Below are 15,079 nucleotides of genomic sequence, written 5' to 3' on the forward strand. Positions count from 1 at the left end.
TGATTGCCATGTGGCTAGTCCAGTTTGATTGTCCAGTGGCTAGTCCAGTTTGATTGTCCAATGGCTAGCCAAGTTTGATTGTCCAATGGCTAGTCCAGTTTGATTGCCAGGTGGCTAGTCCAGTTTGATTGTCCAATGGCTAGTCCAGTTTGATTGCCATGTGGCTAGTTCAGTTTGATTGTCCTGTGGCTAGTTCAGTTTGATTGTCCAGTGGCTAGACCAGTTTGATTGCCATGAGGCTAGTCCAGTTTGATTGTCCAGTGGCTAGTCCAGTTTGATTGTCCAATGGCTAGTCCAGTTTGATTGCCATGTGGCTAGTCCAGTTTGATTGCCATGTGGCTAGTTCAGTTTGATTGTCCAGTGGCTAGTCCAGTTTGATTGCCAGGTGGCTAGTCCAGTTTGATTGTCCAATGGCTAGTCCAGTTTGATTGTCCAGTGGCTAGTCCAGTTTGATTGTCCAATGGCTAGTCCAGTTTGATTGTCCAGTGGCTAGTCCAGTTTGATTGTCCAATGGCTAGTCCAGTTTGATTGTCCAATGGCTAGTCCAGTTTGATTGCCATGTGGCTAGTTCAGTTTGATTGTCCAGTGGCTAGTCCAGTTTGATTGCCATGTGGCTAGTCCAGTTTGATTGTCCAGTGGCTAGTTCAGTTTGATTGTCCAATGGCTAGTTCAGTTTGATTGTCCAATGGCTAGTCCAGTTTGATTGCCATGTGGCTAGTTCAGTTTGATTGTCCAATGGCTAGTCCAGTTTGATTGTCCAGTGGCTAGTTCAGTTTGATTGTCCAATGGCTAGTCCAGTTTGATTGCCATGTGGCTAGTTCAGTTTGATTGTCAGGTGGCTAGTTCAGTTTGATTGTCCAGTGGCTAGTCCAGTTAAGTTTCTGGGCAATGGTCACCCCCAGGATGTTAATATTCACTGAATCCTCCACGTTCAAGGGGCGATGGTTAGATTCTCTCTTGTTGGACATGGTCATTGCCTGGCACTTAAAACATTCACGCCACATGTCAACCTGGTTGTAGTCCAGGTCGTGCTTCATTTGGAATGGACTGCTTCGGTATCTGAGGAATGGTGATGAATATTGTGCAATCCCGACATCCCCACTTCTGACATTATGGTCATTTTGTAAAACATATTTTTATTAAAGATTTCCCATTTTACAGTAAATTTATAACTGAACTCTCATTACCCACAGCAGATGTTGCACAAAACCAGCACAACAAAAACCCAATCAACCGTACACACCTCATCCACAAAGGGATGAGAGAGAAAAAAGAAACAACCCCCCCCCCCCCCCCCCAAACCCTCCAGCTTCCTGAACCCCACCCCTCCAGCAACTGGCAGTGACTAATTCCTTAAAATAGGCAATGAATGCTATCATCTCTGGTAGAACCCCTAATGGTTCCGACAATGAATCCGACAGCTCAAAAATGGGCCTCACGGTAGCATGGTGGTTAGCATCAATGCTTCACAGCTCCAGGGTCCCAGGTTCGATTCCCGGCTGGGTCACTGTCTGTGTGGAGTCTGCACGTCCTCCCCGTGTGCGCGTGGGTTTCCTCCGGGTGCTCCGGTTTCCTCCCACAGTCCAAAGATGTGCGGGTTAGGTGGATTGGCCATGCTAAATTTCCCGTAGTGTAAGGTTAATGGGGGGATTGTTGGGTTACGGGTATACGGGTTACGTGGGTTTAAGTGGGGTGATCATTGTTCGGCACAACATCGAGGGCCGAAGGGCCTGTTCTGTGCTGTACTGTTCTATGTTCTATGGTATTTGACTTTCTCCAGGTACAAGAATTCCACTAAGTCACCCAACCATACCGAGGCGTTGGATGGAGTAGGAGACCACCACCCCAGTAGAACTTGCCTCTAGGCAATCAACGAGGTGAAGGCAGAGCAGCACGGTTGTGCAGGGAATAGCACTGCTGCCTCACGCCGCTGAGGTCCCAGGTTCGATCCCGGCTCTGGATCACTGTCCGTGTGGAGTTTGCACATTCTCCCCGTGTTTGTGTGGGTTTCGCACCCACAACCTGAAGGTGTGCAGTGAAGTGGGTTGGCCACATTAAATTGCCCCTTAATGGAAAAAAAATTGGGTACTCTAAATTTAAAATAAAATCGAGGTGAAGGCACGGGATCTGCCTTCACACCTGTTTGCAGCCCCGGTGAATCCGACAGCTCAAAAATGGCCTCCAGAGAATAAGGTTCCAGATCAGTATTCAGAATTGTTGACACGGTGCTAAAGATGGCGGCCCAAAAGCTTACCAGTTTGGGACAAGACCAGAACATGGTTGGCTGGAAAGAAGCTTTGGCCAGGTGTGCCCTATGCACAAACTTAATTGGATCACACCAAGCCATGCATATGAAGACTTGGAGTTCACCTACAAAGTGCCTCACTCCATACCTCATCATCCATTATAGGCCCCAACTCCCTCTCCCATTTCACCTTCACCTCATCCCCCAGTCTGAATCCTCTGACAAAATTTGCCTGTAAATGCTGGATGTGCTACCCTCCTCCCACCCACCAATGAAAGGATTCTCACCATTAGAGACATCAGCGGTGCCGTGGGAAATATCGGGAAGGCGCTTTGTACAAAATTCCTTATCTAGAGATACTTGAACGAGTTCGGCCCCGAAAGCCCAAACTATGCAACAATTCCTCCGAGCTGGAAAACTCTCTCTCTGCAAACTAAGCCCCTTCCCTCCCCCACCCCAAATGTGGCGTCCACTCTCAATGGCTCAAATAGATGATTGGCACAAATAGGGACTAGCCTCGCTACGGATCCAAGCTTAAAGTGCTGCCTGAATTGTCTCCATACGCTCAAAGTGGACACGACCATCTGGTTTCGAGGGGTACCTTGCTGGAGAAAATGGAAGCGAGGCCATCACCATTGCACCAAGACTAGATCCCCGACACAACCTCACCTTTATCTCTCCCCATATGGAACCCAGGTCACTCCATATCACAGTAAGAAGTCTTACAACACCAGGTTAAAGTCCAACAAGTTTGTTTCAAACATGAAGAGTCACCTGAGGAAGGAGCTGCACTCCGAAAGCTCGTGTTTGAAACAAACCTGTTGGACTTTAACCTGGTGTTGTAAGACTTCTTACTGTGCTCACCCCAGTTCAACGCCGGCATCTCCACATCACTCCATATCACAGCACCTTCTCAGCATTGGCTGTGCAATAATAAAAAAGCTAATTTGGCAATGCTACGCTCCCGACTGTCTGTCCCTTTGAAGAACTGCCCTGTGGATCCTTGGGGTCTTCCCTGCCCATATAAAGGATGAGATCAACCTACTAACCCTCACAAAAAAAGATTTTGAGAGAAAAACACTTTCCCACTTTTGCAAATCGGCCTTAACTTTACTCACCAGCCTTCCATAGTTCAATTTATGGAGCCGGGCAAAGTAGTGGACCATCTGGACACCCAGATACCTGAAACTAGAGCTGGCCAGGCACAAAGGCAACACCCCAAGGCTCACCTCCCTGGGGATTAACCGGAAAGTCCTCGCTCTTTACCAGATTCAACATGTATCCTGAAAAAGAACCAAAGCTCCTCAGTCTCTCCATTATTTCATCCATAGTAGTGACCGGTCCGTAACATAAAGCAGCAAATCACCAGCACATAGGGACTCTCTATGAGCCACCTCTCCCCTCTTTATTCCCTTCCATTTACCCAAAGCCCTCAAAGCAATAGCTAAGGGTTCAATCGCCAACGCAAATAGAAGGGGGGGATATCGGACACCCCAGACTTGTCATCCTGTTCAATTGGAAGTACCCCAAACTCCAGGCATCGGTGCGAGCGCTAGCTGGAGGGGCCCTAGTTAAGTAAGTAAAGTCACCATAGTTCCAGGTGACCATAGGCTGCTTTTCGCATTGAGGGAGAGAAATGACTGCCAGGAACACAACCAACTGATCCACAAACGTCTTGTAGAATTCCATATCAAACCCATCAGGCCCAGGAGCTTTACCTGTTTGCATCTGCCCAATAACTATCAAAATCTTCTCAGAGCCTAAAGGAGCTTCCAACTCTTCCCGCCTCTCATCCTCCACCACTGGAAACTCCAACCCATCTAAAAATGTCAACATATCCAACTCGCCCACCGAGTGCTCCATCACTGGGAAGATCATCGCCTGAATCGTCGTTGTCTTCTCCCAGTCTCTGAAGAGATCCTTCCAGAAAGCCAGTGTGGTTTCCAACCAAACAGTGGAACAATGGACATGATTTTCACTGCTCGACAACTTCAGGAGAAATGCCAGGAGAAACATCAATCATTCTACATGGCCTTCATCAATCTAACCAAGGCTTTCCACTGAGTCATTGGGAAGTGCTATGGGAGCACCTGCCAAAGGCCAGCTGGCCAAAGACACTCATCAAAATTTCTGACTCCTCCACAACAAGATGTTTGTGGCAGTTCTCATCGATGGAAGAATGACAGAAACCTTTGAGGTCAAGACTGGAGTCAAAGCAGGGATGCGTTATCGCCCCCAACATTTTCTCCATTTTCATTGTCGTCATCTGGAACAAGATTCCCGGTGGAGTGGACATCGTCTACAGGATGATGGAAAACCAAGAAGAATGTGACACTAACGTCGCTCCTGAAACTTCAGTATGCAGATGGCAATGCCTAATCCACACTTTCAGAAGAGAATCTCCAAGCTATGCTTGATGTTTTGCAGCAGCATACCGAAGAATCGCGCTCGGCCTCAACCTCAAGAAGACTCCAGTCCTTTACCAACCCGCCTCAGGATAAGATCCGGTCTCTCCCTCCATCAAGATCAACGGAGAAACTCTCCCAAACATGGAATATTTCCCCTACCTGGGGAGCCACCTTGCATCTGAAGCTGACATCAGTGTGGAGATTCAACATTGTATCAAATCTGCGAGTGCCACCTTCGGACCCCTAAGGATGAGAGTCTTCGATGACCCAGATACCTCTCTGAACTCTTACATACAGCTCAGAATCCTGGACTATGTACAGATGCCACCTTAAGGTACCATCAACGCTGTCTGAGACAGATTCTCCACATCGGCTGGGAGGACAAGCATATTAACATCAGCGTTCTTGAGGAGCCAAGAGTACCAGCATTGAGGCCACAATCACCCAAAATCAACTCCACTGGGCTGGCCATGTGCTTGGGATTGCCAGAGTCCTGATTGCCAAAGGAAATATTCTTTGCCCAGCTCCAGGAAGACACTGAACTAGAGGAGGGCAAAGGAAGCGCTTCAAAGACACCATGAAGGCTGAACTCGAGAAATGCCACATAGACATCAATGTGTGGAAGACCCTTGCTCAGGAGAAACCTACCTGGCGGAACCTCTTAAATGAAAGGATACAATTCTTAGAGAACACCCGATGGCAAGCAGAGGTCGAGAAAGGGAGCCTAAGGAAGGAATGTCAGTAGCCTCGAGTACAAGGACCAATCCCAACTCCCAGAAACATCTGCTAAATGTGCGGTCGAATATGCAGCTCTGGGATAGAGCTCATCAGCCATGCAAGGACCTACTGCACCATTGAACAGTGACACGTGATGTTTGGGTGGATAATCATACTCGTTAGTGAGTGATTGCAGAAGAAGAAAAAAAGAGAATAGAGATTTAGTCTGAAGTGCGCTGCCTGAAAGTTTGATGGAAGCATGTTCAATGAGGGCATTGGATGACTAGATAACAACTTGAATAGAAACAATGTGCAGGGTCAGGGAGAAAAGGCAGGAGAATGGCGCAGACAGGATGGGCCAAATGACCACCTCCTGCACCATAACAATTTTGTGAAATCTATGTGATTTATTGCAAAGATTTAGTCCAAAGATGTGCAGGTTAGGTGGATTGGCCATGATAAATTGCCCTTAGTGTCCAAAATTGCCCTTAGTGTTGGGTGGGGTTACTGGGTTATGGGGATAGGGTGGAGGTGTTGACCTTGGGTAGGGTGCTCACCAAGAGCCGGTGCAGACTCGATAGGCCGAATGGCCTCCTTCTGCACTGTAAATTCTATGATAATCTATGATATTGCAGTACGAAAGGGTAATTCAGGAAAATGAGCTGTCATGGGCAGGAGTGGTGTCAATTAAATTGCCCCGTTTTGCCCACTCTTTACCCATCCGCAAACAGGTTTTACTTTATTCTGATTTACCCCTTTATAAACAGTGGTGAACTCCCCCCCCCCCCCCCCCCCCCCCCCCCCCCCCATCCTTAAATTTGGAATGTTCCAATCCTGATTATTAATAACAGCACAGGAAAAGGTAAGATGAAAATAAAAGAGTTGGTGTTGCATTACTACTGTTGATAGATGCGGGCAGGTTGTTTCCACTGGCGGGTGAAAGCAGAACTAGGGGGCATAGCTTCAAAATAAGGGGAAGTAGATTTAGGACTGAGTTTGGAAGGAACATTTTCACCCAAAGGGTTGTGAATCTATGGAATTCCTAGCCCAGTGAAGCAGTAGAGGCTCCTTCATTAAATGTTTTTAAGATGAAGATAGTTTTTTGAAGAATAAAGGGATTAAGGGTTATGGTGCTCGGGCCGGAAAGTGGAGCTGAGTCCACAAAAGATCAGCCATGATCTCATTGAAAGGCGGAGCAGGCTCGAGGGGCCAGATGGCCTACTCCTGCTCCTAGTTCTCATGTTCTTATATGCTAATGCCTCAACCATTTTTACCATTGTGGGAGATTAAGACCTGCAAAGGTGTTGTTTGGAGTTAGCTGGAACAAAATCACCAACTCTGTGACGATTGTTATTTTGAAACTGCTACAATGAAATGAAAATGAAAATCGCTTATTGTCACAAGTAGGCTTCAAATGAAGTTACTGTGAAAAGCCCCCAGTCGCCACATTCCAACGCCTGTTCAGGGAGGCTGCAATGGGAATTGAACCGTGCTGCTGGCCTGCCTTGGTCTGCTTCAAAAGCCAGCGATTTAGCCCAGTGTGGTAAACCAGGTGACCAGCTGGAGTGATGTTGCTAGCTCAACAATTTTCCATTTTTAACAGCACAGAAATATATTTTTTTGAAGCCAAATTTTTTTTATCAGGTGGACTATGTTATAATCTTTAACGCCTCAACCGTAGCAGAGCCCTGACTGAAAGTACAACAGATCAAGCTGTAGTGCTAACTGTAACAGTGAAACTGTGTAAACACTGCTGAGTTCAGGAGAGGTGAATAAGATACATGAGGTATAAAGAATTAAGCCCTCAAATGAGACAGCCAAATCTCTGATTATACTCAGAGATATGTCAGCCACTCAAACACTTTTGCTGGGGAAAGGTAGAATTTGTCTCCTCCTACAGCACATTGAAAGCCAAAGTTTTGTAAATGGTATTAGTGTGGCGTATATACCCATACCTTAGTACCGGGTGCACTTGGAGTGTGACTTAATGTCTGGGACATGATGGTAGGGGTTGTTCAGAAGTTACCCATGGATGGAGTTGACTTACTCCTAGGAAATCAGAGAATCATAGAAGCACTACTTTGCAGAAAGAAGGAGGCCATTCGGCCCATTGAATCTGCACCGACCCTCTGAAGGAGCACACTATCTAGGCCCAATGCAATCCCCCACCCTATCCCCGTAATTCCATCTAGGGGCAATTTAGCATAACCAATCCACCTAACCTGCACATCTTTGGACTGTGGGAGGAAACCGGAGCAACCGGAGGAAACCAACGCAGTCACGGGAAGAATGTGCAAACTCCACACAGACACCTGAGGTCGAAATCAAACCCGAGTCCCTGGTGCTGTGAGGCAATAGTGCTAACCACCGTGCTGCCCCAATGATATAGCTGGAGCAAACGTCATAGCTTCCCCCATAATTATGGAAAGCCAAATGAGGGTAAAGAGACGGAGCAACTACAGGATAAGATTCCAGGAATTTTTCTTTGTGTGATGACCCAAACAATGGCTAAGCAAAGTCCATCATTGGAAATCAAAGTGATACCACAGACAGATATTTGGTGAGCTGAAATTTTAGATAACTGCAAAAGATGTTTAATACATCTTCTATTATTGAGGCTGAACAAGCCAATCTGGAGTTAAGTATTAGATTAAAAATGGAATAATAACGAGGAAGTGGAGACCTTTTCACAGATCTGCAGGTGAGGCATGAATGGTTGGTCATCAGGTAGTGGTACCACCTAAATATCGTAAACGATATTAAAGATAGCACATGAAACACAAAGAAAAGCCTCCTCAGTGTAAGGTTCTCCGTCTGACCCCATGCTATTAATTTGCGTGCTTTGATTGGGAATGATAAGCTAGATAAGCAGAAAAGCCCTTCCTCACCTGAACATAATTTTAGTAATTGTAAAAGTCACTACAGTAGTTGCTCACTATGCATTTGGAAGCCATGCGGAAGATAATCTGTTAGGTTGCTCTATTATGGAATTATACCCAATGCACATTAAATTGAATCCATAGTAATGTAGAATCCACTTATAGTGATAACCTACAAGCTGCACAAGTCTTCTGAGGCTATTGGCCACAAATGTTTGTCATTTGAGTATTAGGTTGGTTCAGTGACTCAATTTATATATCTTAAAAATGTAGCGAAAACATTGTCACACGTTCAAATCTGAGAAAATTTAATTTTGGCATTTGGGATAGTTCTGAAAATTTAAATTAGTCCAGTGGTAACTTAGAAATTGATAGTTCCTTGAGTTGTTTATAGCACTGCTTTGTATAACATTGCTGCTTTATATAGCATTATCATACTTAAATAAATTAATCAAGGTTTGGTGGGGGCAAGAATCCTCTTGTATAACTCAAATTAATTCCTTCAAATTTCTCCTGTTGCTAACCCTTTCACCAACCTACAGTGACATTGCTGGAACCAGCTTTGCCCTTTACCCAGTTTTGCACAGCTCAAAGAGCTGTTTTGCGTGGGTTTCCTCCGGGTGCTCCGGTTTCCTCCCACAGTCCAAAGGTGATGTGGATATGCCGGAGTTGGACTGGGGTGAGCACAGTAAGATGTCTTACAACACCAGGTTAAATTCCAACATGTTTGTTTCAAACACTAGCTTTCGGAGCACTGCTCCTTCCTCAGGTGAATGAAGAGGTATGTTTCAAAAACCTATATATAGACAAATTCAAAGATGCCAGACAATGCTTAGAATGCAAGCATTAGCAGGTGATTAAGTCTTTACAGATCCAGAGATAGGGGTAACGCCAGGTTAAAGAGGTGCGAATTGTCTCAAGCCAGGACAGTTGGTAGGATTTTGCAAGCCCAGGCCAGATGGTGGGGGATGAATGTAATGCGACATGAATCTCAGGTCCCGGTTGCGGCCGCACTCGTGTGCAGAAACCTATAGCCAAGTTCCGCACACATGAGTGCGGCCTCAACCGAGACCTGGGATTCATGTCGCATTACATTCATCCCCCACCATCTGGCCTGGGCTTGCAAAATGCTACCAACTGTCCTGGCTTGAGACAATTCACACCTCTTTAACCTGGCGTTACCCCTATCTGGATCTGTAAAGACTTAATCACCTGCTAATGCTCGCATTCTAAGCATTGTCTGGCACCTTTGAATTTGTCTATATATATGTTTCTGGAACATACCTCTTCATTCACCTGAGGAAGGCGCAGTGCTCCGAAAGCTAGTGTTTGAAACAAACATGTTGGACTTTAACCTGGTGTTGTAAGACTTCTTACAGTCCAAAGATGTGCAGATTAGGTGGCTTGGCCCTGATAAATTGCCCCTTAGGGTCAGGTTACAGGGCGGGCCTATGTAGGGTGGTCTTTTCAAGTGTCGGTGCAGACTCGATGGGCCAAATGGCCACTTTCGGCACTATAGGGATTCTATGATTCTACCATTGCCATTGGAAGGATGCCATCTTTATTATTTTTCCGCACTTCAAGTAGATGCAGCTGCGTTTATTGTCATTATCATAGGTTATTATTTACCATTATCAGGGAAATTCTATAGTGAGGCACTGATATTTTTGTATAACTACAAAGACTACCGTGAAAAATATATCTTACAAAGATAAATATTTTAACCAGTTTGGTTCTATAACTTGTTGATTATTTGATATTTTTTGATTTCTGCGACTGAGTGTTCTTAATATTGATTCAATTATTTTGCCCCATCCAGGAAGCAGGTGATAACAACCAATTCTGCTGGAGGAATCTCTTTTCATGTATAAACCTCCTTCGAATCCTCAATAAACTGACAAAATGGAAACATTCAAGGACAATGGTGCGTCTGTGGATGTCAACTGTACATTTAGAAACATTTCAGTTATTTCAGATTGTAAAAGCACTAGCCTCCTTTTATTAAAAAAAAGGAAAATTCAAGAACTAGTGATGAAAATAGTAATATTTTAAATGCTTGAAATATAATTCTGAATACGCATTAGCAGTTTACTCATAGTACATAAATTGCTGCATAAGCTGATGCTGATTCTTTCTTGTTGACATTGTTGTGAGATATTAATGGCTCCATTTCAGTGTCAAAGTGAAGGTTGAAACCTTAGGAATAAAAGGAAAATTACTGCCCTGGGAGCCTGAAATTCGTTTTGCCTTTGCAATCCATTTGTTAAAAGTTCCCTTAATGTAGCATTGTCGAGTATCGAAATTCATCAAGTAGTTTGAATAATAAAATACTACATCTGATCTTTATAATGAAAATTAGTGAGGACAGAGAATTGTCAGGAAATCATGTCACTGGCTTTTCAACAGTTTCTAAATATGAGGACCCAACATGGCCCATGTTATTTATTACAACACTAACTGACACCTGGAAATGCCTAAATGTAAATTAATTTTAGAAATTGATAGTCCCTGCACATTTGGGAATTTTAAGTGCTGACTGAATTGTGGTTTGAGAAATTGCGTAATTATATGTGTAAAATACTATTTTGTAAGGAGGAGCATTTAAGAATTGGACACATTGCCATTTATTGCCTTCAGTGAGTATCAGTTCATGTCTTCATTATATAGATGCTGGTAGTGTTTAAGTCGGCTCCAATTCTGAAACGAGCACTCAAGGTCAAACAAGCCATGATGCAGTTGTATGTTCTGAAGTTGCTGAAGGTGCAGACCAAATATCTGGGCCGCCAGTGGCGGAAGAGCAACATGAAGACAATGTCTGCAATCTACCAAAAGGTGCGCCATCGACTGAATGACGATTGGGCTTATGGGAATGGTATGTGCCTAATATTTATACTTAATTCAAATATCCCATCAGTTCATTTTATCATTGCCCCAGATCTCCTCCTTCCTTACCCTCTGAAATCCATTTTGAACAATAATTTTAAATCTTTGTTTGCCTTGTCTTTCATTGTTCTGAGCGTTGGCCACACTCTGAACAATCTTTTTCCATTGATTTCTGTTCTCTGCTGCCCTTGTGGCCTGTCCCTTAGAGAGGGGATCTGATATGATTCATTCATGTCATCTTGGGTCTTCCTTGTGCATGTTTCCCAGATGTTTTGGCACACTCCTCTCCAGTTCCCTTCACATGTCCAAAATATGAGAGTTTGATTGATTGTCACAAGTACCGAAGTACAGTGAAAAGTATTTTTCTGCGGCTGAGGGCACGTACATGGTACATACATGGTAGACAACAAAGTACATTGACAAATAGTGATTGGTTACATTGCGGAACAAAGGCCAAACAAAGCAAATGCATGAGCATCCTTGATATAACTGCTCAAATCAGGGGCGAAATTCTCCAACCCCCAGCAGGGTCGGAGAATCGGCTGGGGCCGCCGAAAATCCCGCCCCCGCCGTGGCAGAGATTCTCCGCCACCCGGGAATTGGCGGGGGCTGGAATCACGCCCCGCCGATCGGCGAGGCCCCTGCGGCGATTCTCCCGGCGGAATGTGTCGACTAGGGGCTTTTCACAATAACTTCATTGAAGCCTGCTTGTGACATCTCCTGCCGGAATGTGTCGACTAGGGGCTTTTCACAATAACTTCATTGAAGCCTGCTTGTGACAATCACCTATTATTATTATTATACTGTAGCCTCTCCATACTCTTTTAAATGAGTTCACAATGCCATGACCTGACTCCTCAAATTAATTCACACAATTGTCCATCAGCAAGCAACACAATATCAAATAAAAATGCATATCTTGTGTTCAAATTCCTCAGTGGCGTCACCCTAACCTCTATCCTCCCTTGAGCTACTCCAACTCTGACCTCTCCTGTGCCTGCATCCACTTAGGCAACTGAAGGCAAGACCAACATTGATGCACCTAAGCTCTGGAATTCCCTTCTTACATCTGGAGTGTTTTACTACGTTAAAGATGCTAAATAAATATTGTTGTATAAATGTGAATTGTTAAGCAGCAATAATCAAGATTTCACCAACTGATTTAGAGGAGATACTGGTTACAAGCTGTCCTCGATCATATCACATATGAGGCTTATAGGGGCTAGCAGCCCGGTTGATATATTGGTTTAATAAACAATTCTCATCAACAGGAACCTTCAGTTCCAACACAATGGAATGCAGCATCCAAGCTCCCCAACACCAATTTGGGGATACCCCAAAAATGCGTTGGGAAACCCTCCCGGAGGTTCCCAGGTTTCATGGCAATTGCCAGAAATACAAACCTCCTCTGGTCAATTGCCTGTGCTTAGCACCTTCAAAAAATTGGGATTTCAAATTCAAGCTTCGGATGGTTATTTGGGGTGGGGGGGAGCGGAAAGAGTTACCAATAGTTACCAATAAAAGGCTAAAAGAACTAAAACCTCTTTGAACTTCTGGATAGCTTTTGCTTACAATAAAATTTAAGATAACTACCGCAATTAATCAACTGGCTAGCGATATGTAACATTCACCCACAGTTTCTCGTGCAAGACTGAATCAAATGCCTTCTCAAAGCAATGAAGCACGTGTATCAAATTTAGTTTTCTAATTTTCAAACATGTTATTTTTAGATCTTGACGCTCGCCCATGGGATTTTCAGGCCGAGGAATGTGCGTTGAGAGCCAACATTGAACGGTTTAATAGTCGCAGATACGACAAAAATCCAAATAATCCGGATTTTGCTCCAGTGGATAACTGTTTGCAGAGTGTCCTGGGACAGCAACTGGTTTTGCCAGAGGAATTCCAAATGAACTATGACCTTTGGCTTGAGAGGGAAGTGTTCTCAAAGCCAATCAGCTGGGAGGAGCTTCTTCAGTGATTTCCAACTCTGTTTTGTATGATAGTGAATCGTTTTGTAACTGTGAAATAAATTAATCAATGTGCGAGAAATCTTATTGTTAGGAATTGTAGGCCGAGAAATCTTATATTGTTTAATTTGTCACCATATTGTTAGGTATTGTAGGCCAAGAAATCTTTGAACATCAATTTGTCACCGTATCAATGATGAGAATTATAGGTGAGCTTCTTTCCATCCATTTCATATGGTGCTGAGACCAAATACCAAGCCTCAAGCACCTACTGGAAAGTGCCTATCTGGACATTGATGGAATATTATTGGGCTTGTCATGACTGCTATGGTTAAATAATTTACTTCGCTAATACATGAAGAAGTACTTGAGGAGTTATTTTGTCCTGGTACTTCAACCAAGAATCAAGGCCTTCAGGAGAGAAAGTGCAAAAACTGAAAGGAGAAGCATTTGAGAAATGCTTGAAGCTGGTGGGAATTAAATGACTGCTCATTGACTGTAGTGAAAGAGTAGATCTGGCAAAACGCAGTAAAATACTGCTTGTATTTGTACACGTGGTTAATTTTAGCAACAAGAATTTCATCCTCTAGATGGCAATGAAGGGAAAATAATTAGCTGGAGCTTCAGGTCAGATGAAAATGCTGATTCATGTGTTTGATGTTTTTTACAGTTTTGATTGTCTTTGTTTCTTGAAGGTCTGCAGTAAGCTTTTTTTAAAAACTTAGCAATGAATGAAAGTGAAAGCTGTGTGAGATAACTGCCTTTGATTTTTTTTTAAAACTTTGCTGATCACATCTTACAGTTTTGATTATGACAACATAATCTAATTCACAACTTCCTCCCAAGATCTTCGAACTGTGGAATTCCCCATTTTTCGAATAATTGAATTTACGGTGCAAAAGGAGGCCATTCGGCACATCGATTCTACTGGCCCTTGGAAAGAGCACCCTACTAAAAGCCACGCCTTCACCCTATCCCCGGAACCCCACCTAACGTTTTGGACACCTAAGGGGCAATTTATCATGGCCAATCCGCCTAACATGCACATCTTTAGATTGTAGGAGGAAACCTGAGCATCCGGTTTCCTACAATTTCTGAACTTCAAGAAACCTACTTCTTGATTTACTTCATCTTCTTTTATAACTGTTTTAGCTTCAGATATATAATGGGCTGTACCATCTCACCTTGGATACTTAAACATAAAGAGCTGTTTCGTGGGGCATAAGTAACTGTGGCATTGATAGCATTCTGGTTTTTGATAAGTATTTTGCATTGATCCTATTTAATCATTAAGTATGTAATAGATGCTTTCTTGCCCTGAGTGCAATGTCTTGGACATGGTGAACCTAATCTTGGTTGTGCTCCTTACCATTGTATTTCTGCATGTTTAGACAGTCATGACACCTGTTTTAAGAGCAGAATGCCAGGGAATCCATTCCCACTATATAGAATCATTGAATGTACAATGCAGAAGAAGGCCTTTCGGCCAATCGAGTCGGCACCGGCCCTCAGAAAGAGCACCTCCTTAAGCCCATGTTACCACCCTATCCCCGCTAACCCAGTAACCTGACCTAACCTTTTGGACACTAAGGGGCAATTTAGCATGGCCAATCCACCTAACCTGCACATGAATACAGACATGGGGAGAAAGTGCAAACTCCACACAGATGGTCACTCGAGGTCGGAATTGAACCTGGGTCCCTGGAGCTGTGAGGCAGCAGTGCTAACCACTGTGTCGCCATGCCGTCTGTAGATTTCCTGCAGTTCAGACCGTTGTTAACTCACTTTATGGATTTCCAGTCGAAGTTGTGGAAACTGCAGAGTCAAGCTCTTCCCATTATTTCACACTTGTGTAGTAGGAATTTGATGAATCAAACCTCGCATTCATTCCAATTGTATAGAATCCTAATGGACTAATTCCTTTCCTATTCACTCTGCAGGCATGCAATTCCTGATCTATGTATATTTAGTTACCTGTGC

At 43.9% G+C, this 15,079-nt stretch overlaps 1 protein-coding gene across 2 annotated transcripts in view; it reads left to right on the forward strand.

Annotated features, from left to right (window-relative positions):
• Positions 1-13,819, forward strand: part of strip1 (striatin interacting protein 1) — a 100,759-nt gene extending 86,940 nt beyond the window's left edge. For both annotated transcript variants that reach the window (XM_038819731.1, XM_038819732.1), the window contains exons 19-21: positions 10,069-10,173; positions 10,917-11,121; positions 12,863-13,819. In XM_038819731.1, coding sequence (XP_038675659.1) covers positions 10,069-10,173; positions 10,917-11,121; positions 12,863-13,110 — 558 coding nt within the window. In that variant the 3' untranslated portion in view covers positions 13,111-13,819. The remainder of the gene's footprint in view (positions 1-10,068; positions 10,174-10,916; positions 11,122-12,862) is intronic.
• The last annotated feature ends 1,260 nt before the right edge of the window (positions 13,820-15,079 follow it).

Source organism: Scyliorhinus canicula, chromosome 15 (assembly GCF_902713615.1).
Source record: "Scyliorhinus canicula chromosome 15, sScyCan1.1, whole genome shotgun sequence".
NCBI lineage: Eukaryota > Metazoa > Chordata > Chondrichthyes > Carcharhiniformes > Scyliorhinidae > Scyliorhinus > Scyliorhinus canicula.